At 40.1% G+C, this 24,116-nt stretch overlaps 1 protein-coding gene and 1 pseudogene across 3 annotated transcripts in view; both read right to left on the reverse strand.

The window, feature by feature from the left end:
• The window catches only part of Veph1 (ventricular zone expressed PH domain containing 1), a 274,142-nt gene that overhangs the window by 158,253 nt on the left and 91,773 nt on the right, over positions 1 to 24,116 (reverse strand). For all 3 annotated transcript variants that reach the window (XM_004639833.2, XM_023699702.1, XM_023699700.1), the window contains exon 6: positions 23,050 to 23,259. In XM_004639833.2, the coding sequence (XP_004639890.1) occupies positions 23,050 to 23,259 (210 nt within the window). The remainder of the gene's footprint in view (positions 1 to 23,049; positions 23,260 to 24,116) is intronic.
• Positions 4,083 to 7,392, reverse strand: LOC105743300 (annotated as a pseudogene).

Raw genomic sequence — 24,116 nt, forward strand, 5'->3', positions numbered from 1 at the left:
TTCTCATAACCTCTGTTTGTTCCTAAAATTCATTCTTCGGTTTTAGAGAACACGAACTCATCCATGTCAGGTTGGGAGATCATTTTTCCCTATGTCATTTGGAGCTTCCCTGTATCTTTTGGAGTTCACCCACCCGAAATAAGTTTTTCTCCCTGTATCAGTAAGCGTGCCAAAATTACACTTCTGATAAATCTCTTCTGCATTATTTGTGTGTACCTATACCTGCATGTTTGTATTTACCAAAACTGATCATTTTTGCATTTTGGATTTGTTTGGGAGGACAAGATTTCAATTTAAATACCTTTCATTTTTGAAGACTTACAGTATAGAACTACATTAAATGGATTTGGCTGCTTTGGATTGTCTGTTTTTGCCTAATGCTTATTAGACTTTATCAGTTGCTATTTCTTTGAGATCTTTGTTTATGCTAGATTTTAGTCCTCTGTCCCAGGAGTAGTTGGCAAAATTATTTCTCCATCTATACACCGTCTCTTCACTCTGTTGGTTATTTCCTTTACAGTGAGAAGCTTTTTAATTTGATATAATCCTCCTAGCCATTTAATATTTTTTTTAATTTTGAGATAAGGTCCTGCTATGCTATTAAATATCTCAGGATGAGCTGGAACTTGTGATCTTCCTGCCTTAGTCTCCCAGGTTACTGGAGTCACAGGCATGCATCATCATGCCTAGTCAATATCAGGTTTTAAATGTTATGTTAAACCAATGGCAATCACTCTGGAAGAGATTAATTTTTACTTAACAAAGGTATGTACTATAATTGTCCTATTATACCAAAAGACTTTTGGTATAGGAAATCCTTTCCTGTTATTTGTTTAGAGTCTGGCTATTAACATTAAAATGACATTTCAAATATTCACATTGACTGTTGGGTTTAGAATCACTTTCTTTACAAAGCCAACAGCCATAATTGAAACCAAGGCTCCAAAGACCTTCTAGCTACTGCTTTTCTTCTGAGTTTGACTGGCCTGTCTCCCCATGCTAGCTATGTGCAGGCCTGCCTGAACCAATTCATGCTAGACAGTCTCAGTAATCTCTTAAACATCCTCTGGTAAGAGCCTAATGGACCTATTGCCTAACATCTTCCCTTGAAAAACAGTGGTGATTTGATGTTTGAGTTTAGAGGGGCTTTCTTTGCTACACGCAAAGGAGAACTGGCCAATTAAAAACTAGACAGGAAGAGAATGTTGACTGTCCAAGTAGTCAACATGTGAAAGTTCCACTTTGAGTAACAATTAGCATGGAAAATTCTACCACCAGATTTTAAAAATATATTCTAATTTTTAAATGTTTTTTAATCATATTCTGCAGAGACTTAAAGTTCAACATTTCAATACTTGATGAAAAATACCTGTTCCATGTTATGCCTAAGATGTTTGATATTCAGACAGATAGTGAGGTTAAGCTTAACAGCCTAGGTTGTACAGTAATAACAATAAGCTTGTCTTCTGGATGGTTAACAACCTAAGTTTGCAGACCAAAATTAGAGAAAAAAGAAGGCTGCAAGGAAGGCCAACATTTTGGCTCTAGCCTTGCAAGGTCAATTAAGACTCAGGACATACAAGAACTTGTGCTGTTACGTCATGTAACTCGGTAGTGTCCCAAATTTTCTGATCAAGGAGATTATGGGGCCAAAGAGGAAAATGATCAATGATGTAGAGTGTGTCTAAGGAGAGTCACATGGAGAGAAAAAATTCTCTCAGAATTTCATAGAGAGCACATTGGCCAAGCAATGACCGTAACTCATCCACATGGCTGACACTGACAAAGGTTCTACAATCTGAGGTACAGGATCTCAGGATAAATGCTGAGGGGATTTCACTGACCTTATCAGACCCAAAAGCTACAACTCTTGTTGCATAGGTCCTGCTTTACCTTAGTCTTAACCATCCAGCAGAAAAGTATAAAAACGACATATAAGAAGTAAAGCCATGGTGTTATGTTGAGCTGTACGGGACTCAGGTCAACAATTTCTGACATTGCCAATCAAGCGGAAGACCCAATACTATTATGGGCTACTGAACTCTTTTAGAATATTTTGCTGAGTTTACACACCTATACTATTCAAAGAACGGAACTTAACAAAAAGAGGGGATATAGATGAATGTCCATTTTGTATCGTGTGTTCAAAATGGTTAGAATAGTTATATATTTACATTCTCTTAATGAATAGAAGGATTTGTTCTATTGGTGTTTGTAAATAGGATATCATATCCACATCTTGTACAGCAATTAACCACTAGGAATAATGTATGCAATGTGTTAATTATTGAAACTGTCCTACCAATTTGATTTGAAACTGTCTCATTGCTATTTGTTTCTAAATAAAACTATGGAAAGAAAAAAAAAAAAAACAAAAAGAAAACTCTACCACCAGAGAATGGAAAGGTGTAGCCCTTCTCCCTGGCTCAGTTTACAAAACAGTGTTGATAACTATCTCATAGAGTAAAGATTCATTGAGGTAAAAACATAAAGCACTCTGAATAATGCCTAGCTTAAGACAATGCTAAACAAATGTTAGTTGTCACACAGTGTTAAACTAATACTAATGTGAGTGCCATAATACTTCGAGTATTAGAAAAACTAAAACAAGCTATCTAAGAAATGTTGCAGGTCCTCAATTTTCCCAATTAATTTATTTTGTGAAATGATAATGTCTTGGAGTCCTAGAAATGTCCAAATTCCCAAAGCTACTCAGTATAAACAACTTTGGGTAAGTGTTTTGGCAACCTGAAAAAAAGTTTTCATGATGTGAGATACACTCAACATTTTACAGAAAAAAAAATTTACCTTCTAAGAATGGTTACCGATCAAATCTCAAGACCATTCTTTAAGTTTTCTTAGTGACCTCAACTCAATTTTGGTTCATTAACTGTAGATCTTTTGATATTTCCCATTTTGGGAACTATTCCTTAGTTTTTTAAAATCTTTTTCTGGGGGGCCTCCCCATTAGCTCAGTTGTTTAAGTGCCTGCTGAAACAAAGCAGTCGGGCTCAGGATACTGTGGTTCAATCCCCAGATCCTTAAGCCAAACCAGACTTGCCCTGAAGGCAGGCTGAGGCCGCAAAAAAAAAAAAAATCTTTTTCTGTATCTGAAATAAAAATAATATATTTCACAATTGTTAATGCTGCAAAAAGTTGCTGCTACTAAAGTGAGGGTCAAGCTGCTTAGAGACCTATAAATTCCAAGACAATTGCACATTTAATCATTCTTTAAAAATTACCCAGACAAGGATATGCTATTCTACTCTTAAAATCTCAGCATAAAAATATTGCAAAATGTTGGCAAAGAAAGTAGATATCAAATATTAGTTTATCATTTCAAAAGCTAAAAGATAATTTTATTTATTTATTTATTTTCCTGTATTTTAGGGAAGGGTCTACAGGGTGTTCAGGGTCTCACTACTAGATCAGACTTGCAGTGATTCTCCTGTTTACAGCCTCCCAAGAGCTGGGATTACAGGTGTGTGCCACCATGCCCAGTCTCAATTGTGTCTCAGCGTGCCCTGGGGGTGGGGCCAGTATGGCAGGCCTGAGGATCAAACTCCCCGCCCCTGTGCCTGCTTGCAGGTGCTTTAATCTGCTGAGCTATTTGGCTGGCCCTAAAAGATAATTTTTAAAGGTTTTCTTTGTAATCTATTAAATTTGAGGACACAGTGCAAAAACAAACCACTTCAACTGATGCATCTCAAAATGTTGTTCACATTTGTCTTAGTTTTCTGTTGTTGCATTGTTTTCCAAATAATGAGGGGACTTAGGGCTGTTGAGCTGATGTACATATGGAGGTATCCCTTCCCACCTCACCCATACACCACCAGGGTGAACTGGAAGTGAAGGAAGGACAGGGCTCACATCCAAGTTTCATGATCTTGAATACAAAGGGAAAGAGGAGGAAGGGAGAAAGGGAGAAAATATGAGTCCTATGATACACACAAGGTGAAGATGGAATGGGAATGGGACAGATGGGAAGCTGAGGCATGGCGTGGGCTGCCAGGTGGGGGTTGCAGAATCACCTAACTTTCCTTTCTCTTTCAGAATCCCCTAACTTTTCTTTCTCTTTCTGATTATGTTTCCATACATTCCAGGCTGAGAAGCCCTCTGAGAAGATGGGACTTTGAGGAGAGGGTCAAGACCTCAGCTGGCCCCCTAGCTGCAGCTTTGTAGGAAGACTTGTTGGTCTAGGGCTTCTGAGAGGTGGAGGTGGTCTAGCTACATTGTCCATTGCCTATCAGGCCATCCTGCTGCAAAATGATGGTGAAGGCTCTGAGAGTGCAGCTGTTGATGGGGGCTAAGAATGTGTGTTAAGGGGGCAAGTGTATAGGCAGCTATGGCTGAATAGATGACCCCACTCCACTTCCAAGGGTTGAAGACAAGGTGAAGGAGAAAGCAGGAGTACTAAGTGTGAATTAGTACATTGTTTCTCAAATGACTGCTGGAATTTGTAATACACAGAACTAAGGACACCTGGCATGCCCATTACTGGAGGTGATTGGTACACCATCATTGGCTGTTGGTAAGAGGTGGCCAGGGCATTCACACTGACATTAACACCATGCTGCTTGGAAGAGTAAAAGGGAACAAGCTGGTCTATTATTGGAGGTGCTGGGAGGAAGAATCCCAGTTTACTATGGCAGGCTGGTATAACCAGTCAGGAGGCAGTGCTGGGTTCAAGAATGTCAGCCACATGGCTGGTCACACCATGCGTCTGCTTGTGTTGGGGTTGGGACAAGGCTGTGTCTAGAACTGGGGGGAGGTATCCCCATGGCCAAACTCTGCAGAATCACCAGAATAAGCATAGCTGGCCAGGCTATCATCCGTCCTAGTCAGTGGAGTGGTGAGTGTGGGAAATGGGATGCTGTAGTAATCTAATGGAAAGCTTGTCTGAGGCATTTGAAAGTCACTGTAGCCATACACTTGTGGCAGGTAGGCATGTACCAGCCCTGTAGCCATAACATGTGGAATAGGCAATGGCAGGACTCCACAAAGTAGGTTGGGAGGAGCTTCACCTGGAGTTGTAGCAATTAAACTTTTAGTTGAGGCTGTGATGGGAGAGTTGCTGTCTAGGTTGACACCCAGACCATGGCTGCTACTGAAACTGGAAGAGATGCTGACTGCTGTGGGAGGTGCAGAGACTGTTCTGGATATGGCAGAGAAAGCGCTAGAGGAAGAAGAGATGCGCTTCACTCTCCACACGTGCATGCAAGAGAGTGATGCTGAAGTGCTCCCAGAAGATGATGATGACGAAAGGGTATTCTGCTGTGTAGATAATGTGCTGATGTGGTGCATGGTGGTGGTTTTCAGAACCTCCTCACTGTTGCTCAAGCCACCCAAGGAGGGTGAGTTTTGATTGGTGGTTGGCAGTAAGGAAGCTGCAGACACACCACTGCATTAAGAGAAGGTGAGTGCGATTTCACCGCAGAGCACGTAGCACCTTCAACATATTGTGTGGTCTGTAACTGTGTGGACTACACAGAACTGAAGCTATTCTTTGCCCACTTCGGGTCCCTCTGGGGTGAAGAAGAGATGGAACTGGGATACTGCTAAGTCTGTGTGGATCTGTGTTCATACAGAAACCCCTCAACATTGTTTTGGGAGATGTATGTTGTTGATTGAATTGGGCCGCTGTGATAACCAGACCCTTGACTTTGGGTAGATAAAATTGTAGATTAAAATTCACTGGCCATGCTGGTATGCAGGCTGCTTGAAGCCTGGCTTGAAGAGCACCTGTGGTGGGGGTGGACTCATAGGCAGAAAGGACAGGCTCGACTGTCCAAGCTGCATGCCCCAAACTGCAGATTTAGCTCCGAGATTTCTTCTCTGGCTGTGGACATGCCTAGCTCCTTAGAAGTTCTTCCTCAGCTGTTTTAGTTTCTGGTGAGCTGGTAGATGTCTGGAAGACTGGTTGTTTGAAGATCCAGGAGACATTTGTGGAGCTAAAATGGATTTGGTTGGCAGAGGTGAAGAAGGGGTGAAGGTGCAGCTGTGGAGGTAGCTCCTGCAAGAGGCTTCTCCTGAAGGAACAGCTCCATCATGGTTGAAGATGGGGTAAAAGTCTGGCACTTTGTAAAGGGGCTGTGCATTATGAAATCATTTGGCTTCTTCAAATCAAACTGCACCAGTGATGGGAACTGTGTTTTTAAGCCAGCGTCCCAAGAGGAGGAGGTAGTGCTTCTGGGCTAAGAATGACGACCTGCCAATGCAGCCAATGTTCAAGGAGTTCTGAGCTGCTCCAGGAACTGGGAGCCTGGTACTGTCACATTCACCCTCACTGAACTCACCAAATTCCCTCCCTTACATGCTCACTATAAGGTGATGGGAAAACTTGTTCTCTGGAGCAGGCTGGAATATAGCATTCTGCTTGGAGTTACTGAATGCCAGAAGTTGAGCCAGGGAAGGAATCTGAGATGGATCCAGATTACATGAATCATTCTCCACTGAAGATGGTGTCTTTCCCAGCAAGCCAATTCACTGACCAACATTGATTGTCATGTTTTTCACAGAGTGACACACTGAGGACACATTAGAGGCAGTGAAGATCTTAGCTGCAGCCAACTCTTCATTCCAGTCTGTAGTCCAAACCACCATGCTGTTGCTCCTCTGCTGCAGCCTCCATGCACCCATGTGTCATCCGGCTCAAAGTGACCAGGATTGGTCCACGTGTTGCCACTACTATTGCCACAGTCATCACCAGTACTGGATGGCTCTGCATAATTAGCTGGGTTAAAAGTTCTCATTCTTTGAGCAGAAAGCCTTCTTCTTCACCTACCGGAGCCTCCTCTGCCTTGGCTGTCGTCTGTTCTGCCTCTTCAGGTGCCTCTTTTAGAAGTTCCCCTCTCGGTGCCATCCAGTGGATTTTCCTGACCCCAAACCATAGCCTGTTCTGATAGAGCCCCATGAACACACTCTCATCTATGGCTGGCACTTCTCCCATATTTTGGTAGCCCACCATGTTGTTGACTATAGCCTCCATCCTGGTCTCAATTTTCTTGCCTTCCTCTTTGGATTCTTCCTGGGTGCCATTCTTCTGTCTCAAGATTCTTTTCCTTTTCCTGACCATCTCACAAGAATGAGCATCTGTGGTTCTTTCCTGCATAACACTGATCAATCTGTTCACATCTCTATTACAGTCATGCAAAGTAATCATACATTCACTCTGCTTCTTGCCTGTGATAACAATCAATCAATCAATCAATCAATCAATCAACCAGTCAACTTTTACCTTCTCAAAGTAGCAACATTATGATATGAAATCATAAATGCAAATTGAATTTTTTCCCCAGTGGCTTGTGTTCACTGCTTGTGCCATGTCTGATTTTAATTTTGAGGTTGTTCCTATTTTGTCCAGGCTTGGTTAGTGCCCACTGATGTCATCATGTATAATATATACAAATAACAACATTTACAAGGGAGAATACTGTTTCCTTGATATTTTAGAGCAAGCTGACTACCCTGTGGATAAATTATTCACCAAAATGTATCCATAGGTTGCCTGGGTCTCTTTTTTGACATGGGCATTAAGAATTAAGAATTTCACGTGTGTTGGCTCTGCTGCCAACACCATTCAAGAGATAATTTTTAAACAAAGCTTTGAGAGAGTAATTGCCAATAATCATTTTTTGACAAAGTAGAGAATAAATGATCAAAAACCTTTCGAATATCTCTTTTAAGTAAATAACTTTCCAATTATGAGCTTATTTTTAAAACAGTATCTTAAAAGTCACAATCTTTTATCTCTTTTGGTCATGCCTCAATTTCTCTATAAATGATCTTGGGTAAGTAAATCTATTTTTCTACTCATGGATCAATAGAATTTAAACATATTTACATATTCTGAATGATAATTTAGTCAAATGAACAAGAAAGACATTTTTATCCTCATGACTTTAGACCTGTTGCATGATTTCAGGAATAAAATTTCTATGGGCACTTGAGACAGTAACAAATCATGACCAGCAAAGAAGGCTGTCTGGGTAAAATAAATTTTAAAAACAGATCTCAACAATAACAGTTAAGAAACAGCTGATAAAAATAGATGTATCCTTTGTTTTGTGTGAATCTTGCATTTGTAACATGACCAAAATTGAGGATGAATTAGACTCCATTAACTGCATTTGACATGGCATACTAAAGTAACCTCAACTTGTAGCAAAAAAATCAACAAGATATAATTTTTTCATTTATGAAACTATTATGGCTCATGCTTAAGTGTAGAACTTATTATGTCTTCCATAAAACAAGTTTGAATGAAATTGATTTAGAATTTAAAAAGAAAACAGAGAATATGAAAAGAGGTTTAACTTTATGCTCATGATATTTGAAACAATAATGTAAGCAAATAAATTACATCTTCATTTTCATCAATTTTTTAAAGGGGAAAAATCTGGACGTGGTCTACTGTTGAATAATTTTTTCTAATTTAAACATACTTCTCTAAAATACCATTTGGTGTAGTCATGTTTAGATTTTTAAAAAAAAATCTCCATTTTATGTGTGCCAAGAACCTATTTTCCAGGATCTTTTCATGGAACTGACACCCAAATACTCACAGATCTTAAGACTCGCAGAACTTTGTCTGATTTCAGCTTTGAACATAGTGCTGTTTTTGTGGATTGATAAAAGATTTAGAGGTTCTAAATTTCAGATTTACTCTTTGAAAACTGGGGGCTTGGGAACATAGCCTCTTAAAGGTAAGTCTTTTGTGTATGCTCAATGGACCCAGAATAAATTATACTGAGCCAGAATTTCTGTTTCCATCACACATGGTGATCTCATGTAAATTACCTCTCATTGATTATCCTGAACAATGGCTCTACTATTTCATTTGCTTCAATTAAGCAAACTTTTTGAAAGACTATTGGGAACTTTAGCATTGAAATTTCTAGAGAATGCAAAGCAGCAGCCCATCTTTAATTACACAATATTTGTTTAGAGAATGTGGTGTAATTGCTGGGTGAAAAAAAAAAAACCACAGGCTCCTAACCTAATCATGGAAATCACTTTGGAGAAAGATACTTGTTATGGGCCCAGAAAGAAAAGAGAGAGAGAGAGAGAGAGAGAGAGAGAGAGAGAGAGAGAGAGAGAGAGAGAGAGAGAGAGAGAGAGAGAGAGAGAGAGAGAGAGAGAGAGAGAGAGAGAGAGAGAGAGAAGAGAGAGGATGTCTGTATGTGAAACTTAAAAGAATATTTTTGCTCATTAGAAAAAAAATGATTATAAGTTAACTCAGTTGAACTGTATATCAGTTACAATGGAAACTTCCATAATTTATTCACTATGCGACATAACTTCCTCATTACATAATTAGTTTCAAGGGACCATTTTTGTACCTAATTGTTTTCAGAAGAAATAACCAGGATGTTTTATTTATGGTAGTTGAGATGTAAATCCCAATATAAGTTAGAGCTATTTAAGTATTATCTTATTACTTACCTTATTACAAGGAAGGATAAAATAGTAAATGCATTTTGTAAAGTATTAGCCTGGCATTTTGCCTACCATTCCCTAAAACTGTACCTTTTTCAGTTTCTGAATTTTGTCCTGGGTTTTTTCTCTTTTTTTTCCGACGTCATAGCAAGCTTTGCACAGTGGCAGTATCGTAGCCAATGAGGTTTATTCATGATTATTGCTAACTGATGTCATAGTAATCATGTTTCCTTCCTCTCCCTGCTTCTTGTTTTTTTTTCAGTATTAGCTATTGAGCCTATAGCTTCCAACATGCTCAACAAAATACTATATCACTTTTCTAGCCCCTTTGCACTTTTATTTTGAGACAGAGTCTTGCTAAGTTGCCCAGGCTGGCCTGCATCTGTTTTCATTATGAACTACTCTAACTGCTTTCTAGAGATAAGCAGGGAATGAGTGAATAAATGAATGAAAACAAGCAAAACTGTAACTAATATTAAGGAGCTGCAAAGGTTGTTAGGATACCCTCAAAAGAAAAAGATTTAAGTATGCTTTCCTAGAATAAATGGCTATTTTCCAACTCTATCCATATGTGAGCTCACCTTCTTAGTAAAAGTAAAGTAAAGCAGCTTAGGAACTTTACATAGGCATTCTGTTGAGATCTTGAGTGCACACAACATTCATTCTTGTTATTTCTCAATAAAAGAGAAGAGTCCTCTCACTGTATTCACCGGCCCCACTATATCTACTGTGTGCAATATTGAATTTTGTGCATCTTGCCTTTGCCATCACCCTCATTTCCTGAGATAGAGGAAGAAAATATTTTCTTCAGGAGGTACTTGTAATTTTTACTATTTTCCATATCACTCTTTACCTCCTTCAGTATAGTTTATATTACTATTGCTATTATAGACTAGCCATAGAGGAAGTGCTATGGTTTGAAACTCATGTTGAAATGGAATTTCCACAGTCATAGTACTAAGACATGGGACCTTAAGAGGCGGTAAGCCATGAGAGGTCTGCCCTGATCAGTGGATTGATGACCTTATCTCCACGGTTCTTCATGAAAGAATGAGTATGGACCTCATTTGTCTTTCTTTCACCCTCTCTTTCTCCTTCTTACTGGGGGAGGATGGAGCAAGAAGGGCCTCGCCAACTGCATGTCCCTTGATATTGGACTTTTCAGCTTCTGGAACTGTGGAAGAATAATTTACATTTATTATAAATTAGCTGGTATGTGATATTCTGTTATAGCAGCATGAACCAGACTATGGCAGTAGCCAAAATATGTGTCAGGACTGTGTAGCTCTCATAGAGAGGCTGGGCTCTGGGGAGCATAGGTGAAGAAAAGAAGGTCTGATTGACAGAGGAATGACCAACATAGGAGAACACTGCCTACAGTCTGAGGGGCATCGGCTCTGAACAGAAAACAGTGGAAGGAAGAGTCAGAGAGACTATAGACAGAATTAGCTTAGTCTAATCCAGGGATTTCTAAAATTAGTCATACTTAGTCAAATTAAGATTTCAATAACGTGATCCAGTTAACAAAGTTTTCTGTCTACTTTTTCTAGTACTAGTCATTTAAACTCTGTGGGATCTACGCAGCACGGAAATTTGAGAACACTTCCATCTACTTATCCACATTTCTGGGGACAATGATTTTTCCATTAATTTTACTTTCATTAAACTTAAATAACTATTTCTCCATTTACTTTAGATTTATCTATTGCTTAAGAAATAAACTGATGTAAAATATTTTTCTTACTGTAATTTCTTACATGCTATTTATATATTTATAATACTGAGTCATTCTGGTCAATACTATGTATATAATGGGTAAATATTTCAGTGACAATCCATTGCTTATAAGCCTACTGTCAGCTCTATCCTTTCTTATAAATGCTTTAGTTCCAAACTCACTTTAAAACAAATTCAGGCTTATATTTCCTGATAAATCATGAAGAAAGCTGAAATGTAGATACCAACTCAAAACACTATTGTCGGGCTGGTGAGATAGCTTAGCAGACTAAGCGCCTGTTTAGTCAAGCATAGGGACCAAAGTTCAATCCCTGGCAACACATGCTGCACTGGCCCTACCCCCGGGTGTGCTGAGCCAGCCACTGAGCCTGGGTATGGTGGCACAGGCCTGTAATCCCAGTGCTGAGGAGGCTGAAAACAGGAGGGTCACTGTGAGTCTGAGCTGCGTAGTGAGATCCTATATCAAATACATACAAAATAAATAAATAAATAAATAAATAAATAAATAAATAAATACCAAAAAAACTACTGTCATGGTTTTGCAATAAAAAGTGTTCAATACTTGAACACCTCTTTCAAGTGTTCTCTGTATTTTTTTTGACAGTATAATTAAAATGAAATTGGTTTCATGTTGACACCCTCTTTCAGTCAAATCCTGCAAGGAGTCTTGGGCACCCTTCCATACCCTGCTTGAACTATGATAAATCAAGTAACTTTTTAAAAAAATCAAAATAAAAACTCAGCAATGGGAAGGTCGTTATATAGCCCTTCTAAAATTCTATAAAAGAATTAATTAGAAACACCCTTCATCTTTATATAGACATAGGGATAGAGTGAGGAATTTAAAAAACATTACATAGAAAGTGTCAGTGCATCACAATGTTTGATCAGCAAAGAGTCATTTCTAACAACCACATAAGTGCAGGGGTGGGATCTTATTTAACTTTGCATTTCCTAATGTGGCTTGCACACAGCAAGCATGTGATAAATGTTTCCAAACTCTATTATAAATACTTGATACTCTCTTGATTCATATTTACCCTAACATTGACAGGGATGATCATGTTAAACGTTATTGATTACTTACATTGAAACAAAGGGTCTTTCAAAGAAAGTTGCAGGAGCAAAGCTGCATGTATCTGTACACATATGTGTTCCAGGTATGAATGTATACATTTGGACATGTCCAGGCCCTCAACAGTGTGCTAGAAGAGATAAATTCTATGGGGTCTGGACCCTTGGAAGCAGTATTTCTTTTACGATATATCCATATCACTGAGAGCTTGTGAAATTGTAGATTCTCATTCTAGTGCATCGTGATGCCCAACGTTGAAGACCATACTTTGGCGACCACACAGGAAGCAGACTGACAGATCCTGAAAACCAGTGGCTGTAAATGATGACTAGAATCCAACGTCTATAGTTGTCTTGTCCCTCCTCAAACATAAGCTGCCATGCCATCAGGTGTCCTCTACTACCACAAAAGACTGAGGTTCACTCAGGTCCCAGCTGGCACTCTTTGCATCTGTGGGCTACCTGCTAGGAGCCCATTACTTGGATAGTAACACTAAGAGACATGCCAAGGTATAAGGTGTCCTTCCTTCCATCAGAGCACCCGTGTGTATTCACACAATAAGCAAATGAAAAGCCAATGCAAGCTGAAGATAGTCAATGCCGAACTCTGTCTTACAGTTGTGCATTCCTCAATGTTCATGATGGGCGAATCACAGTGGCCTGGGAGGTTGCTGAGATGCCTTTTTCTTGGATCAGATATTCAATAAGCTGGCACTGAAATGATGTAAGTGAGAAGCATTCATTTGGATGCTTCAGGAAATCAAGTGGGAAGTAGGAGAGTGAGAAATAGAAGGGAAGTAACTCAGAAAGTACCCTGGGAAGTTCTGGGATAAGTTTCTTATTTGAGAGTTAGGGGAGTTGGATTAGTAATGCTCAAACTCCCATCATTGGTTGAGGGAGTTAAGAGGAAGAAGGTAGGAAACTAATTCTTCCCTTATGTACCCTGCCATGTATGTTAGTAGAATGGTTTGTGAAATTGGGACAAACCGCAAGGAAGCTCAGGTGCTGGCAGGAAGAAGTAGCAGGCTTTCACTGAGTTTGCTTAGGTCTGAGGGCTGTAGCAGGGCAAGGACCGCTGCTATAGTCTTAAAAAGCAGTAGAATTTGAAGTGGAATTAGCAACTACTTCACGCTCTTCAACCTCCCTGCTGCCAATCCTCAGTTGTATGTACTGGATTAAGTCATGGCTAGAAAGGGAACTCACCAAGGGGTAGATTTCTGCTTTCCTTGGAGGAGACATGTGCCTGCCTCCCTCACAGACACTAGTGTGAGAAAGTCAGATGGTGCCCTCTGAAAAAAGGTCAGGTCTGTGGGGAGCAGGCTACCTGTTTTGGGGATTCTAGCCCGAGGCTAAGATGATCAGACACCCATTGGAGCAGCATTGGTCAGGATTGCCAAGCTGTGTTAGCTCACAGGAGAATTAGGGGCACTCCACTGATTGGGTCAGCTGGACCGAAGTACAGTTGATAATTACACTATGTGGTTGAAAATTGTTGCAACAAGTAACTTTTATAACCATAACTTTCTACTTTACATTTGTAACTACTCATGGGGACTGCTTGTCTTTTTGGTTCTTGAGTTTCCTGGGAACTCTGTGGAATGGAGGATTAGATTTCTTGTCTGCACTATGGAGGGAAACAAATCACTTGGGCAAAGTTGAGACAAGGGAGAAAGCAGGCTGTGCCTGCCGAGGGAGCAGTTTCCATGATTTGGCCCCAGTCCACCCCGGAAACTACCTCCCTTCTGTTGCTCATTCTGTGCTCCAGGTATCTGAAGATCTTCAGCATGACAAGGCATTGACCAGCTGATTAACAGTGTGCATGACGTGCTTCCCTGTAGACACCGTTCTCCTCTGCCCCATGTAATCATGACATCCTGCAAGCCAAAACCATAACATTCTCCCAAATTCCCTCACGCAGGGCTTGTTTCTTCTATCTTGGATCCAGTTCAAAACTGAGCATTAGCAGCCACCAAATTAAATTCCAGTTGTCTGTGTTACACCCCCTTTTCTCCAGTCCCTGTGAGCTCCTCTTGGCCGGGGACCATGTCTTTCTCTTTTCTGTGTGCATCATTCAGCACTGTTTACTGAAAAACAATCAGCAACTTAGCCCAATGTCATAGAGGAAGGGGAGGTATGGAATATCAGCACTCTTGTATGAAAGTGTATTTTGTGCACATTTGAAGTTGTTTTAACACTTTGTTAGAGACTTATTGTTAGTATTTTTAAGTTAATATGCAATCTTTTATAATATAAAATAATAGAGTTCTTTACATTTTAGAAAAATGTTTCCCCAATTTATGACAATGTTTTTGTATTAAAAGTCAGTGAGACCCTTTCGGCCAGGACTGCAAAATGACTAACACAAAAGGCAAGAGGAGGGGATCCCAGTATATGTTCTCCAGGCCTTTTAGAAAACATGGGATTGTTCCTTTGGCCACATACATGCAAATTTAGAAAAAGGGTAATATTGTAGACATCAAGGGAAGAGATACTGTGCAAAAAGGAATGCCTCACAAACGTTACCAATGCAAAATGGGAAGAGTCTACAACATTACCCAGCATGCTGTTGGCATTGTTGTAAATAAGCAAGTTAGGGGCAAGATACTCACCAAGAGCATTAATGTACATATTGAGCATATTAAACACTCAAAAAGTCATAATAGCTTCCTGAAGCAAGTCAAGGAAAATGTTCAGAAAAAGAACAAATCCAAAAAGAACGGTAGTTGGGTTCAACTGAAGCGCCAGCCTTCCCCTCCCAGAGAAACACACTTTGTGAGGACCAATGGGAAGGAACTTAAGTTGTTAGAACCTATTCCCTGTGAATTCATGGGATAAACTGGGGGTGTTGCTCTGCCATTCAGCCCCCAATTGGCAGCTTAAATGTTCTAGGTCCTATGTAAAAATAAAATCATCCTGTGTTGTAAGAGTGGTTTTCTTCGTTGAACAGATATTGTGCCTTTTTACTTCAGAAATATTTGCAGCACATTTTCAGTATACCTAGTAATTGTGTCTAGTCTTTACTCTTCAGTGTTTTTCTTGCTGAAAGATGTTGCTGAGGTATTGTGCAGGTGTATACCCACATATTCAAATATTTATAAAATATTTATATTGGCTTGAAGAGCCTATAAGTCACCATGGGGAAAAGATGTACCAAAATAAATGCAAGTCACTTCAGAAACAAATGTAAGTCCATTTCAGTTAAATAAAATGTTTAAAACAGACAGACAAACAAACAAAGTCAGTTAGAACCAACCAAGGCTTGAGAAACTGGATCTCCAATCTCCTAGAACCAAACATAGTAGTAGATAAACACACTGTCCCAGGAAATTGTGGTTCCAGAGCCACAGGCTCTCTCTCTTAGTACCCAGATTCTTTAGTCTTGATTTGCCAGTTAAGGGTATCAATCCTCCATCCAGCTCCCATTTAGCAGGATGTTTTTCAGCAGTCAGGATGAGGACTGTTATGTAGCTCTCAGTTGCCTTTGTCACTCTTTTCCTTTTCCTCCTGAAAGTGTTTTTGTAGGCCTGTCGGATGTCACAGAAATGTGACCTGAGCAAGATGTGTGTCACTTCTCTACTTGAAAAGGGAGTCCAAAGAGGATGTAATAACCACATCCTGGTGCCCGGTCAGCGTATTCTAGCCTGTTAGCAAAACAAGGCAGATGGCACAGGATTTAACACATACAATGGCCAGGGCCATGCCCAGGGGCCTGTCATTTGATCTTCAGCAGTGCAGGCCAGCAGGCTCTAGGGAAGGAAAAGCAGGTGGCCGCAGCACCCTTCCCCGTGCTACGAGAACAACTGCAACGCTGTCTAAGGCATCGTGTCTCTCTTTCTACCACATATGTCTAATGGCTTTTTCTTTTTTTAATCTTTTATCTATTTATTTGGTACAGGGTCTCCCTACACAGCTCAGACTCACAATGATCCTCTTGTCTCGGCCTCCCTAGTGCTGGGATTATAGGCATGTGCTACCACTCCTGGTTTCAGTTGCTGGCTTGGTGCAGGGCCATCACAGCATGCCAGGGATTGAACCTGGGTTCTTAGGCTTGCCAGGCTGGTGCTTAGACCACGAGCTATCTCCTTGGCCCTGTCTGCTACTTTCTGTGTCTGGCCCTGAGCTCAAAACATGCTCACGGAGTACATGCTTCACACTTGTGTCTGCTTCTACTGAGATCAGATCCTAAAGAGGATGTGACCGTTACATTAAATGGATTTCCATTCATTTATTGGAGATTTATATGTAGGGACAGATCATATGAATTCAAGTTGGTCTTTCAAAAAACAATCAGATTCACACTCTAGTGTTTGGACAGGATATCATGTCTGCATCATGTACTATGAAAACCACTATGAAGACAACAATATGCAATGTATTAATTATTGAAACTGTCCTACTAATTGGTTTTGAAACTGTCTCATTGCTATTTGTTTCTCAACAAAATTAATAATGATAAAGAAAGCAGAGCCATTCCTAACAGGATCTTTTCCAGGCTTTCTCATGTTAAGAAGGAAGGGTATAATAATGGCAAAAGCCTAACCAGGAGTGTGACCCTCATGTGGCCAAGAGTCTAACATGGGGAGAAACTAACAGAACAAATAAAACCCTCTAAGCCCAGAACAAGCATCCTGCTTCAGTCCTCAGTGGACCAGAAATGTTACCCTGTCTGTGGCTTAATTTAAACCACTTCAGATTTAGTGAAAAGAGTTTAAAAATAAAAATTCCTGTAAACTTATTTGAGCTGTTTTTATAGATGGGGAGCTGGGGACCACCTGACTTTTAAGGAATGCAGTGTACTTTCAATGCCCCAAAGCCCATATGAAATTGTAAAATTTCATAAAATATGGCTTTATCATTTTTATTACTTATTCCTCCTAGGACACGATGGCCTGCACTATAAATATCAATATAAAACAGATATGCATTACACCTTAGGAGGAAAGCAACATATGACACTGATTTTCTAAAAAAGAACAGTGGTGGTTGGTTCTGCCTTCCTCTTTGAAGGCAATATGATGCAGTCTGTGGTGCTCCATCCTCATTCTGTCTGTTGTTATTGTGACTTGTCCCCCACACCCCCAGCCATTCAGCCACCCTCCCTGTGGGAGTGGGGACAAGGCAAGCCGTTTACTTAGTCACTATCCTCTCTAATTTCAGTCTGTGAGCTGAAATTTCTGCCTATCTACAAATTCATGCAATAAGAAAGGCTTGAGCAATGCCAAGGAAAGTTTACTGGATGTTTACTGTTTGGTGGATACTCTTCCAACCCAGTTTAACCCACTAAATCCTCACAGCAAATATATGAGGTGAATAGTACTGCTATTCCCATTTTGCAGAAGAGAAAATTGAGTCAAGAGGTGAAATGTGACTTGCCTCCCACGCATAGCTGGAAAGTGATTGACTTAGGATTGAAGTGGAGGCTTCTGACTGCAGAGCTTACTCTGTTGGACACCATGTTCTGCCTTCAGGAAGCAAGTTTATTTACCAGATGGATTTTTGCAGGGACGTTGCCTAGGTAGCGATCGCTGCTTGGTCTGCTGTGGTGATTGTCCCTCTTTGGAGCTGTACTTCAAGCAATTTGCTGCCTACTGAGTTATCATGTGGGAAACTTTTATTCATAATCCATTCAGAATCTTCTTTCCCTTGGGTCACACACCAATGGGGCAGGATCCTCCCCCTCATCATCTTTTACCTGTAGATGCCCTGAAGTATCACATTCTTTTCATCCTAGTATTTTCTTCCCCCATCTCTTTTTCAATTAATTGTATTGTTTGATTGGCACATGATGTTTGCACATGTATAGGAGGTACAGAGTGATGTTTTAGTGCTTTTTTCTCTAAAGTTATAATTACACTGGTAGAGTTAGACAACAACTTGATCAAATCACAGTGCCAAGTGAGAAGTCAACCTTCACATTTCAAATTGACAGTCTTTCTGAGTAACCATTCATGGCCACAAGGGAAGCCAGCCAGATTCTCTTTTCTCAGAGACTTATGGAGGAAGCACAGACAAGGACTTGTCAATAAAACAAGGAACAGCTAATATGACATTCATGGCATAGCCTGTGTGGAGGGAGGATAGACTGGCTGTGACTCAGTCTGCCTAAGGAAGACAAAAAAACTCACACAGAAAGGAGGATATGAGCCAGGTCAGGAAAGTTAAATAGGAGGAGGAGGAGGTGAGGATTAACCAGGTGGAGAAATGGCTGTGAAACTCAGGATGCATTGGGCACTCAGAATGAAATAGAACACAGGGAGACAGAACATAACATAGAGGAGTTGGGGTAGACCAGACAAGGAAGAGCTGAAACCAGAGAGAGAATTGGGCCAAGTCAAGACCTTTGACAGCACCCCATAGACTATGAATGAGCTGACAAAGGCTTTGTGCAGAGAAGTGAAATTGCATATTTTTAGGAAGAAATTTAGTAACTCTATGAAGATGCATTAGAGGAAAAGAGCACATATTCTTGTTGGAGCTAGGCAGGTGTATTATATTAGTGCTGCTGTTTTGTTGTTGAGATACATCAAACACTTATTATTGTATGTGCCAGGCAATGTACACGTGCTTTCTATAAAGTGTCTAGAGGGATGTTTGGGGAGAAACCCAAAGAAGCTTCTAAGAAGTAATTTCTCTGTTGTCTGAGAGGCACCCACTGTAATCTTTTTATTTGAGAAAGACAAAAAGACATACTTTTTTTCTATGATTAGGGGATACCTAACAAAATACTATTTCTTATTTATAACTTTGCTTCAATTGTGCATTCAAGGGAGTAGGGTAAATCCTAGAGGACAAAGAATGGTATGTGCCCTGTCCTGGCCACTGTTGTCCCCCTCCAAGCACATTCCTCTGCTTTTTGGACCTTTGACTTGACCTCTCCCTCCAATAGATGCAATAATGGTCTGGGAGTCCTTACTTGGCTGCCGCTAGTGATGCAGCACGGCACAGCTGGAAAGTACAGCTTCATTTAAATTCACACTCAAAAGATCTGAGTTAATTTGGGGGATAGAAAAAATAGGGTTTGCATGAGTGTTTTGTTTGTTCGCTTGCTTTCTACATACAACTTTCCTCTGCTGGTTAATGTAGATGGAGACATTATGACGCTGCTGCCAGTCTGTTGAAAACAGTTTGCCCATCTAGCTGAGCCCTGATCTGAATGACAATCCCATTCCTTTCTGGTTTCCAGTAGCCAGGCCGGAAGTTCTTGTAGCTGGCCTCATGCACTACAGGTAGTGAGGCATAAACTAAATAATAACTTGCATATTTCCAGGCTGGTTCTACTCCTGTGGATATCTCTAGGCTGATGATAGGATACTGCCCTCTTCCTACTGGCCAAACCATCAGGTTTGTAGGCAGACAGAAAGCAAAGGAAGGACCCAACAGTAAGGTCCAGTCAGTCTCAAATTGTACATTTTAAAACTTGGAGCAAGGTCTTGAAGTTGGATTGGTTGTATGTTCCATTGCCAGCACTGAAACAAACCTTAAAGTTAAAAGAAGGATGTTTGAATGATAAGATTTCAGGCATTAGAAATATATAAGGTCATTATTTCTAAACAAAGGAGCCTGCTAAACATATGTAGGTAATTTATTAGAATGATTGCGCTTGCCAGGCAGGTACTTGGAGTGCTAAGCTATCTCCCCAGACCCACATAGGACCAAATCTTGCATCTAGATATGGCCATATCCAGCTTTGTTTTCTTTCTTTTGTAAATCAAATTTGGTTTTGTCTGCAAGAGTTTTTCTGTCCTTTTCCCTTTCTGCCTGCCAAGATTCTAACTCAACGGGTGAAGAAGGGCACAATGTTGGGAGTTGAGCAGACCATTTTGTGCTGTGAATGAGAAGCCTGGGTCTCTGAAACATAGAGTTGTAGACTGTGGTCCAGATAGCAAGTCTGAGGAAAACTGAGGTCTGTCTTGGTTAATTTGCTGTTATTTTGGATTTTGCTATTACTCTCAGCCAAATCCAATTTGTACTGCTATGTCAGTAGTCTAGAAAATTAGTAAATTGAATAGCAATGGTTATATAGAGTAGGGAAGGATGGGTGTTAGGCAAGATGTGGCTTGAAATCTGGAAGCAAAAGCACTTTAAATATTCTGTCAGAAGTTCCCAAATGCTCATCTACCAATGATTATAGAGGAAAAATACTGGTAGTTGCTTCCATAAATCTAGCTTTCTGGGAAAGTTTAATTTAGCAGCTATTCTAAAGGGGCCCATCCTATGGTATTTAGAAGTTTCACATGTAATTCCTACTTCCCATATTCAAATTCAGTACATGTGACAATTATTTGATCTACAATTGTTGTCTTTTCCATCATCTTGCTCTGTTTCTCTCTGTCTCTGTCTCTCTGTCTGTCTGTCTGTCTGTCTCTCTCTCTCTTCCCCTCCCAAACCTTCTATGTGTATGAGTGTGTGTTTGTGTGTGTGTGTGTGTGTGTGTGTGTGTGTGTGTGTGTGTGTGTATGCACATGCACACTGGAGGGATCAGAACTGTTAGAATATTTAGTTTTTGGGGAAAAGCTAACAACAATTGTGAAATTCATCACAATTGATCCTCTCAATTAGTGGGCTCCGTACACATGTATTTAATCAACCAAGAATAATACTCAGCAAAGCCTTTTTGCCTGTAATAACCATGTACAGAGTTTTTGGTCATTATTTCCTAAAAATACAATATAGCAACTATTACATAGTGTCTTAGTAACCTTTCTCTTGTTGCTGAGACAAAATGCCTGGCACTCAAATTAAAGAGGGAAAAGTCTATGTAGCTCACAGTTGTGGAGGCTTTGGTCAGTGCTCAGCGAACCCCAAGGCAGGGTGGCATGGTACAGGGGCAACAGTTCATGGCAGTGGAAGATAGCAAAAGCAATATGAGTAAGAAGGGAGGAGCCCAAGAAAAGACACCGTCCTTTATATTGTATGTAGGCTTCCCCTCCCAGGTTGGGTGTAGTACTCACATGCATAATCCCAGCACTAGACAATGGATCAAACTCTAGAAGCCCACCACCATGAGAGCATGAGGTTTTGGGTGAACATCTAGACACAAACTGTAACACATAGTATTTGGTCTAAGTACACAGGATTATTTGATTAAGTGTACATATGTGGGAGCTTTATACAAATATTATGCTGTTTTACACAAGGCACTTGAGCTTTTTGGTACTCTAGGATCCTGAAATGAACTCTTGAGGATGCTGAGGAATGACTATATTCCTCAGGTTATTTGGATCCACTTGTCCTTCTCCCTGCATCCACTGGGGGTCACAGGGTTGTTGCCACCAGAACACTCTCTTTGGTTATCCTTAATTCAGACCAACCCATGATGACACAGTTGAACACAGGTAATGTTTTTGGTTTTTTACACATGTCATGTTTTGTGGGAAGTTTAACCACCTCTAATGTGCAATGTTAGATATTAATGAATCCTAAATGTATTTTTGACCAAACCAAACCAAACCAAATCAAACCAAATGAAAGAAAACACAACTACCATTAAATTCCAGAGCCTTACATTTCAGAGGTTGAGTATTTTGGTCCTTGCAAACACCTGCAAGGTCAGAAGATCTAGTGAAATAGCTGAAGCTGTCCTAGCAACACTACAGCATAGGGTTCTCCTGGCACCCAAAATGACAGGCAAGCGAAGGCCCTGCCAGAAGGCTGACTGCAGCAGGTGCACAGCCTTCCCACAGCAGTGACTAGAAAGGAATTATACTAAGCAGCATGTCCATATCAAAGCAATCTCCATTCAAGTTCTATCCTCATGCTGATGCGCATGGTCTGCGTGAGCACTCAGTTCTGCAGCCTACCTTCCTCCTGAGGATGAAGTGTGCTCTGCCTGGGATGCCTAGAGTTTTCCATAACTCTCAGCACTAAAAAGTAGAACAGCACTAAAGATCCACTTTTAATACAAATTTGAAAACAAATATCAAGGGTGCCAGAGGTATAACTCACACTGGGTCACTAATTAGCCCAGTGTAAATCTAGGGAAGTCATAGTGTCTTTCTGTTTCTTTTTTATCTGGTAAAAGAATAAAAAGCATTGAATCTGGTGAACTATGAAATTTCTCTTAAAAGTTGGGCAATTTTATACTCACTAGCTAAATACATGTAAGTAGATTAAATGAAAAGATTCTAACAATGAATAAATACTTATTTATTCTTATTTTTTAAAAGACAAAAATCCTAACTCTTGATCTAAAATCATCAGAAAGCCACATATTTTATACATGTATATGGCTGTGTGCATCCGTACTCTTTGGGACCTGAATTTCTAGAAACTTTCTTAATCACTATGAACTCTGATAGCATCCAGTTGTTGCTGCTGAAAGATTCCATTGTGCAAATATTTAGGCTAGAACTTTTAGGCACCCACAGACATTTATTTTCCTCTCCCCCATAACATCATCCAGAGGGCTCAGAACATACTGAGCTGAGTCCAGGCCCTTCCTGACATGATAGCTGCGGGGTCTCTTCTGGGAGGGTGGTCTCTGAGAACTCACTGCTTGCTCACACATGACCTCCTGGGACAGGGAGAGCTGGCACACCCAGAAATGACAGAGAGCTCTTTTAGGGGTTGTTCCTTTTGTAAAGTCTTAGAGCTGTCAGAGTGTGTGCTCTCTTTGAACCCTCCTCTTTCTTCAAGTAACACAGGATGAAGTCCTTACTTTCTCAACTATCCACATAACCCTGCTACCTAGACACAGTGGCCACTATCTACCCAAAAATTTCAAACAGAAATGGTAACTCTCAGAAGTCCCAGGAAAAAACTGGGAGGTAAGAGAAACAAAGATAAAAAAGCTCCACTTACTTCATCCACGTGACCAACAGCTCCATAGATCCTCACCATCTGTCCAATGAGACAGGGAAATCTCTCACCAATCTCTTTTAGTGTTGGGAGGAAACTGCTCAGAGCTGCTGGGTCATAGCCAGCTATCTCTATGAGGATGTTCAAGATGATGTCATTATGGGTTGAATCCTTCAAACTCCTGATTAGAAAAGGAATACATTTCGGAACCACCTGCAAAGAGAAAGGAGGGGAAGAGAAAAGAAGAAATCAGAAGAAGTAATTCAATCAGAATCAATTTGGACAGCAAATACTTTAAATATTAAATATGAACCTAGAGCATCCTGGGATCATCATCTGCAGTGGAACATAAATAAACCGTAGAGTTTGGAACCTAAACTTTACAAAAAAGTCTTTGAGTTTTTTAGGCTTTTTCTTTCAATCTGTGTCCTATTGTTAAAGTGTGCCATTTACAAAATGTTTAGATGCTGCTACCTACAAATCAGGCCTCAATATGTTGTGTTCTCATCAGGAATGTTACATTTCTTCTAACCACCATAGGAGTGAAACTTAAAATAGAATGTAAGTAAGAGATCTTTCTTGACTACCCAAAGCCTTTAAAGTGGGGCAGTACTGTGTAGAAGTGTTTAGTAAGAAAAATAATAAAGCTCAAAAGATCTACATTTTTAACTTTTCATTTTGATCACAAGAATGTAAAAAGACAAAGATTATTTATATTTATTTATTCATTTATTCATTTATTTGGTACAGGGTCTCACTATACAGCTCGGATTCATAGTGATCCTCTGAGGTTCCGGGGCCAGCATGGCATGCAGTACTGGGCTCAAGCCCAGGTTCTTGCGCTTGCCAGGTGATTACATCACTGAGCTATCTATCTCCAGAGCTCATGAAAAGAAAATTATTAAAGCAAAATGATCTCTACCACATTCCCACAACCATAACATTTCTTTCTTGATTCTTAATGCTTTTGTGAACATAAAGATGAATGAACTCATATTAGAAAATGTGATTTGTTAGCATAGAAAAACAACGTTAGCTACTACACAGAAATGTGGCACAACAATATTTTT

This window comes from Octodon degus, unplaced genomic scaffold (assembly GCF_000260255.1).
Source record: "Octodon degus isolate 3935 unplaced genomic scaffold, OctDeg1.0 scaffold00115, whole genome shotgun sequence".
Lineage (NCBI taxonomy): Eukaryota > Metazoa > Chordata > Mammalia > Rodentia > Octodontidae > Octodon > Octodon degus.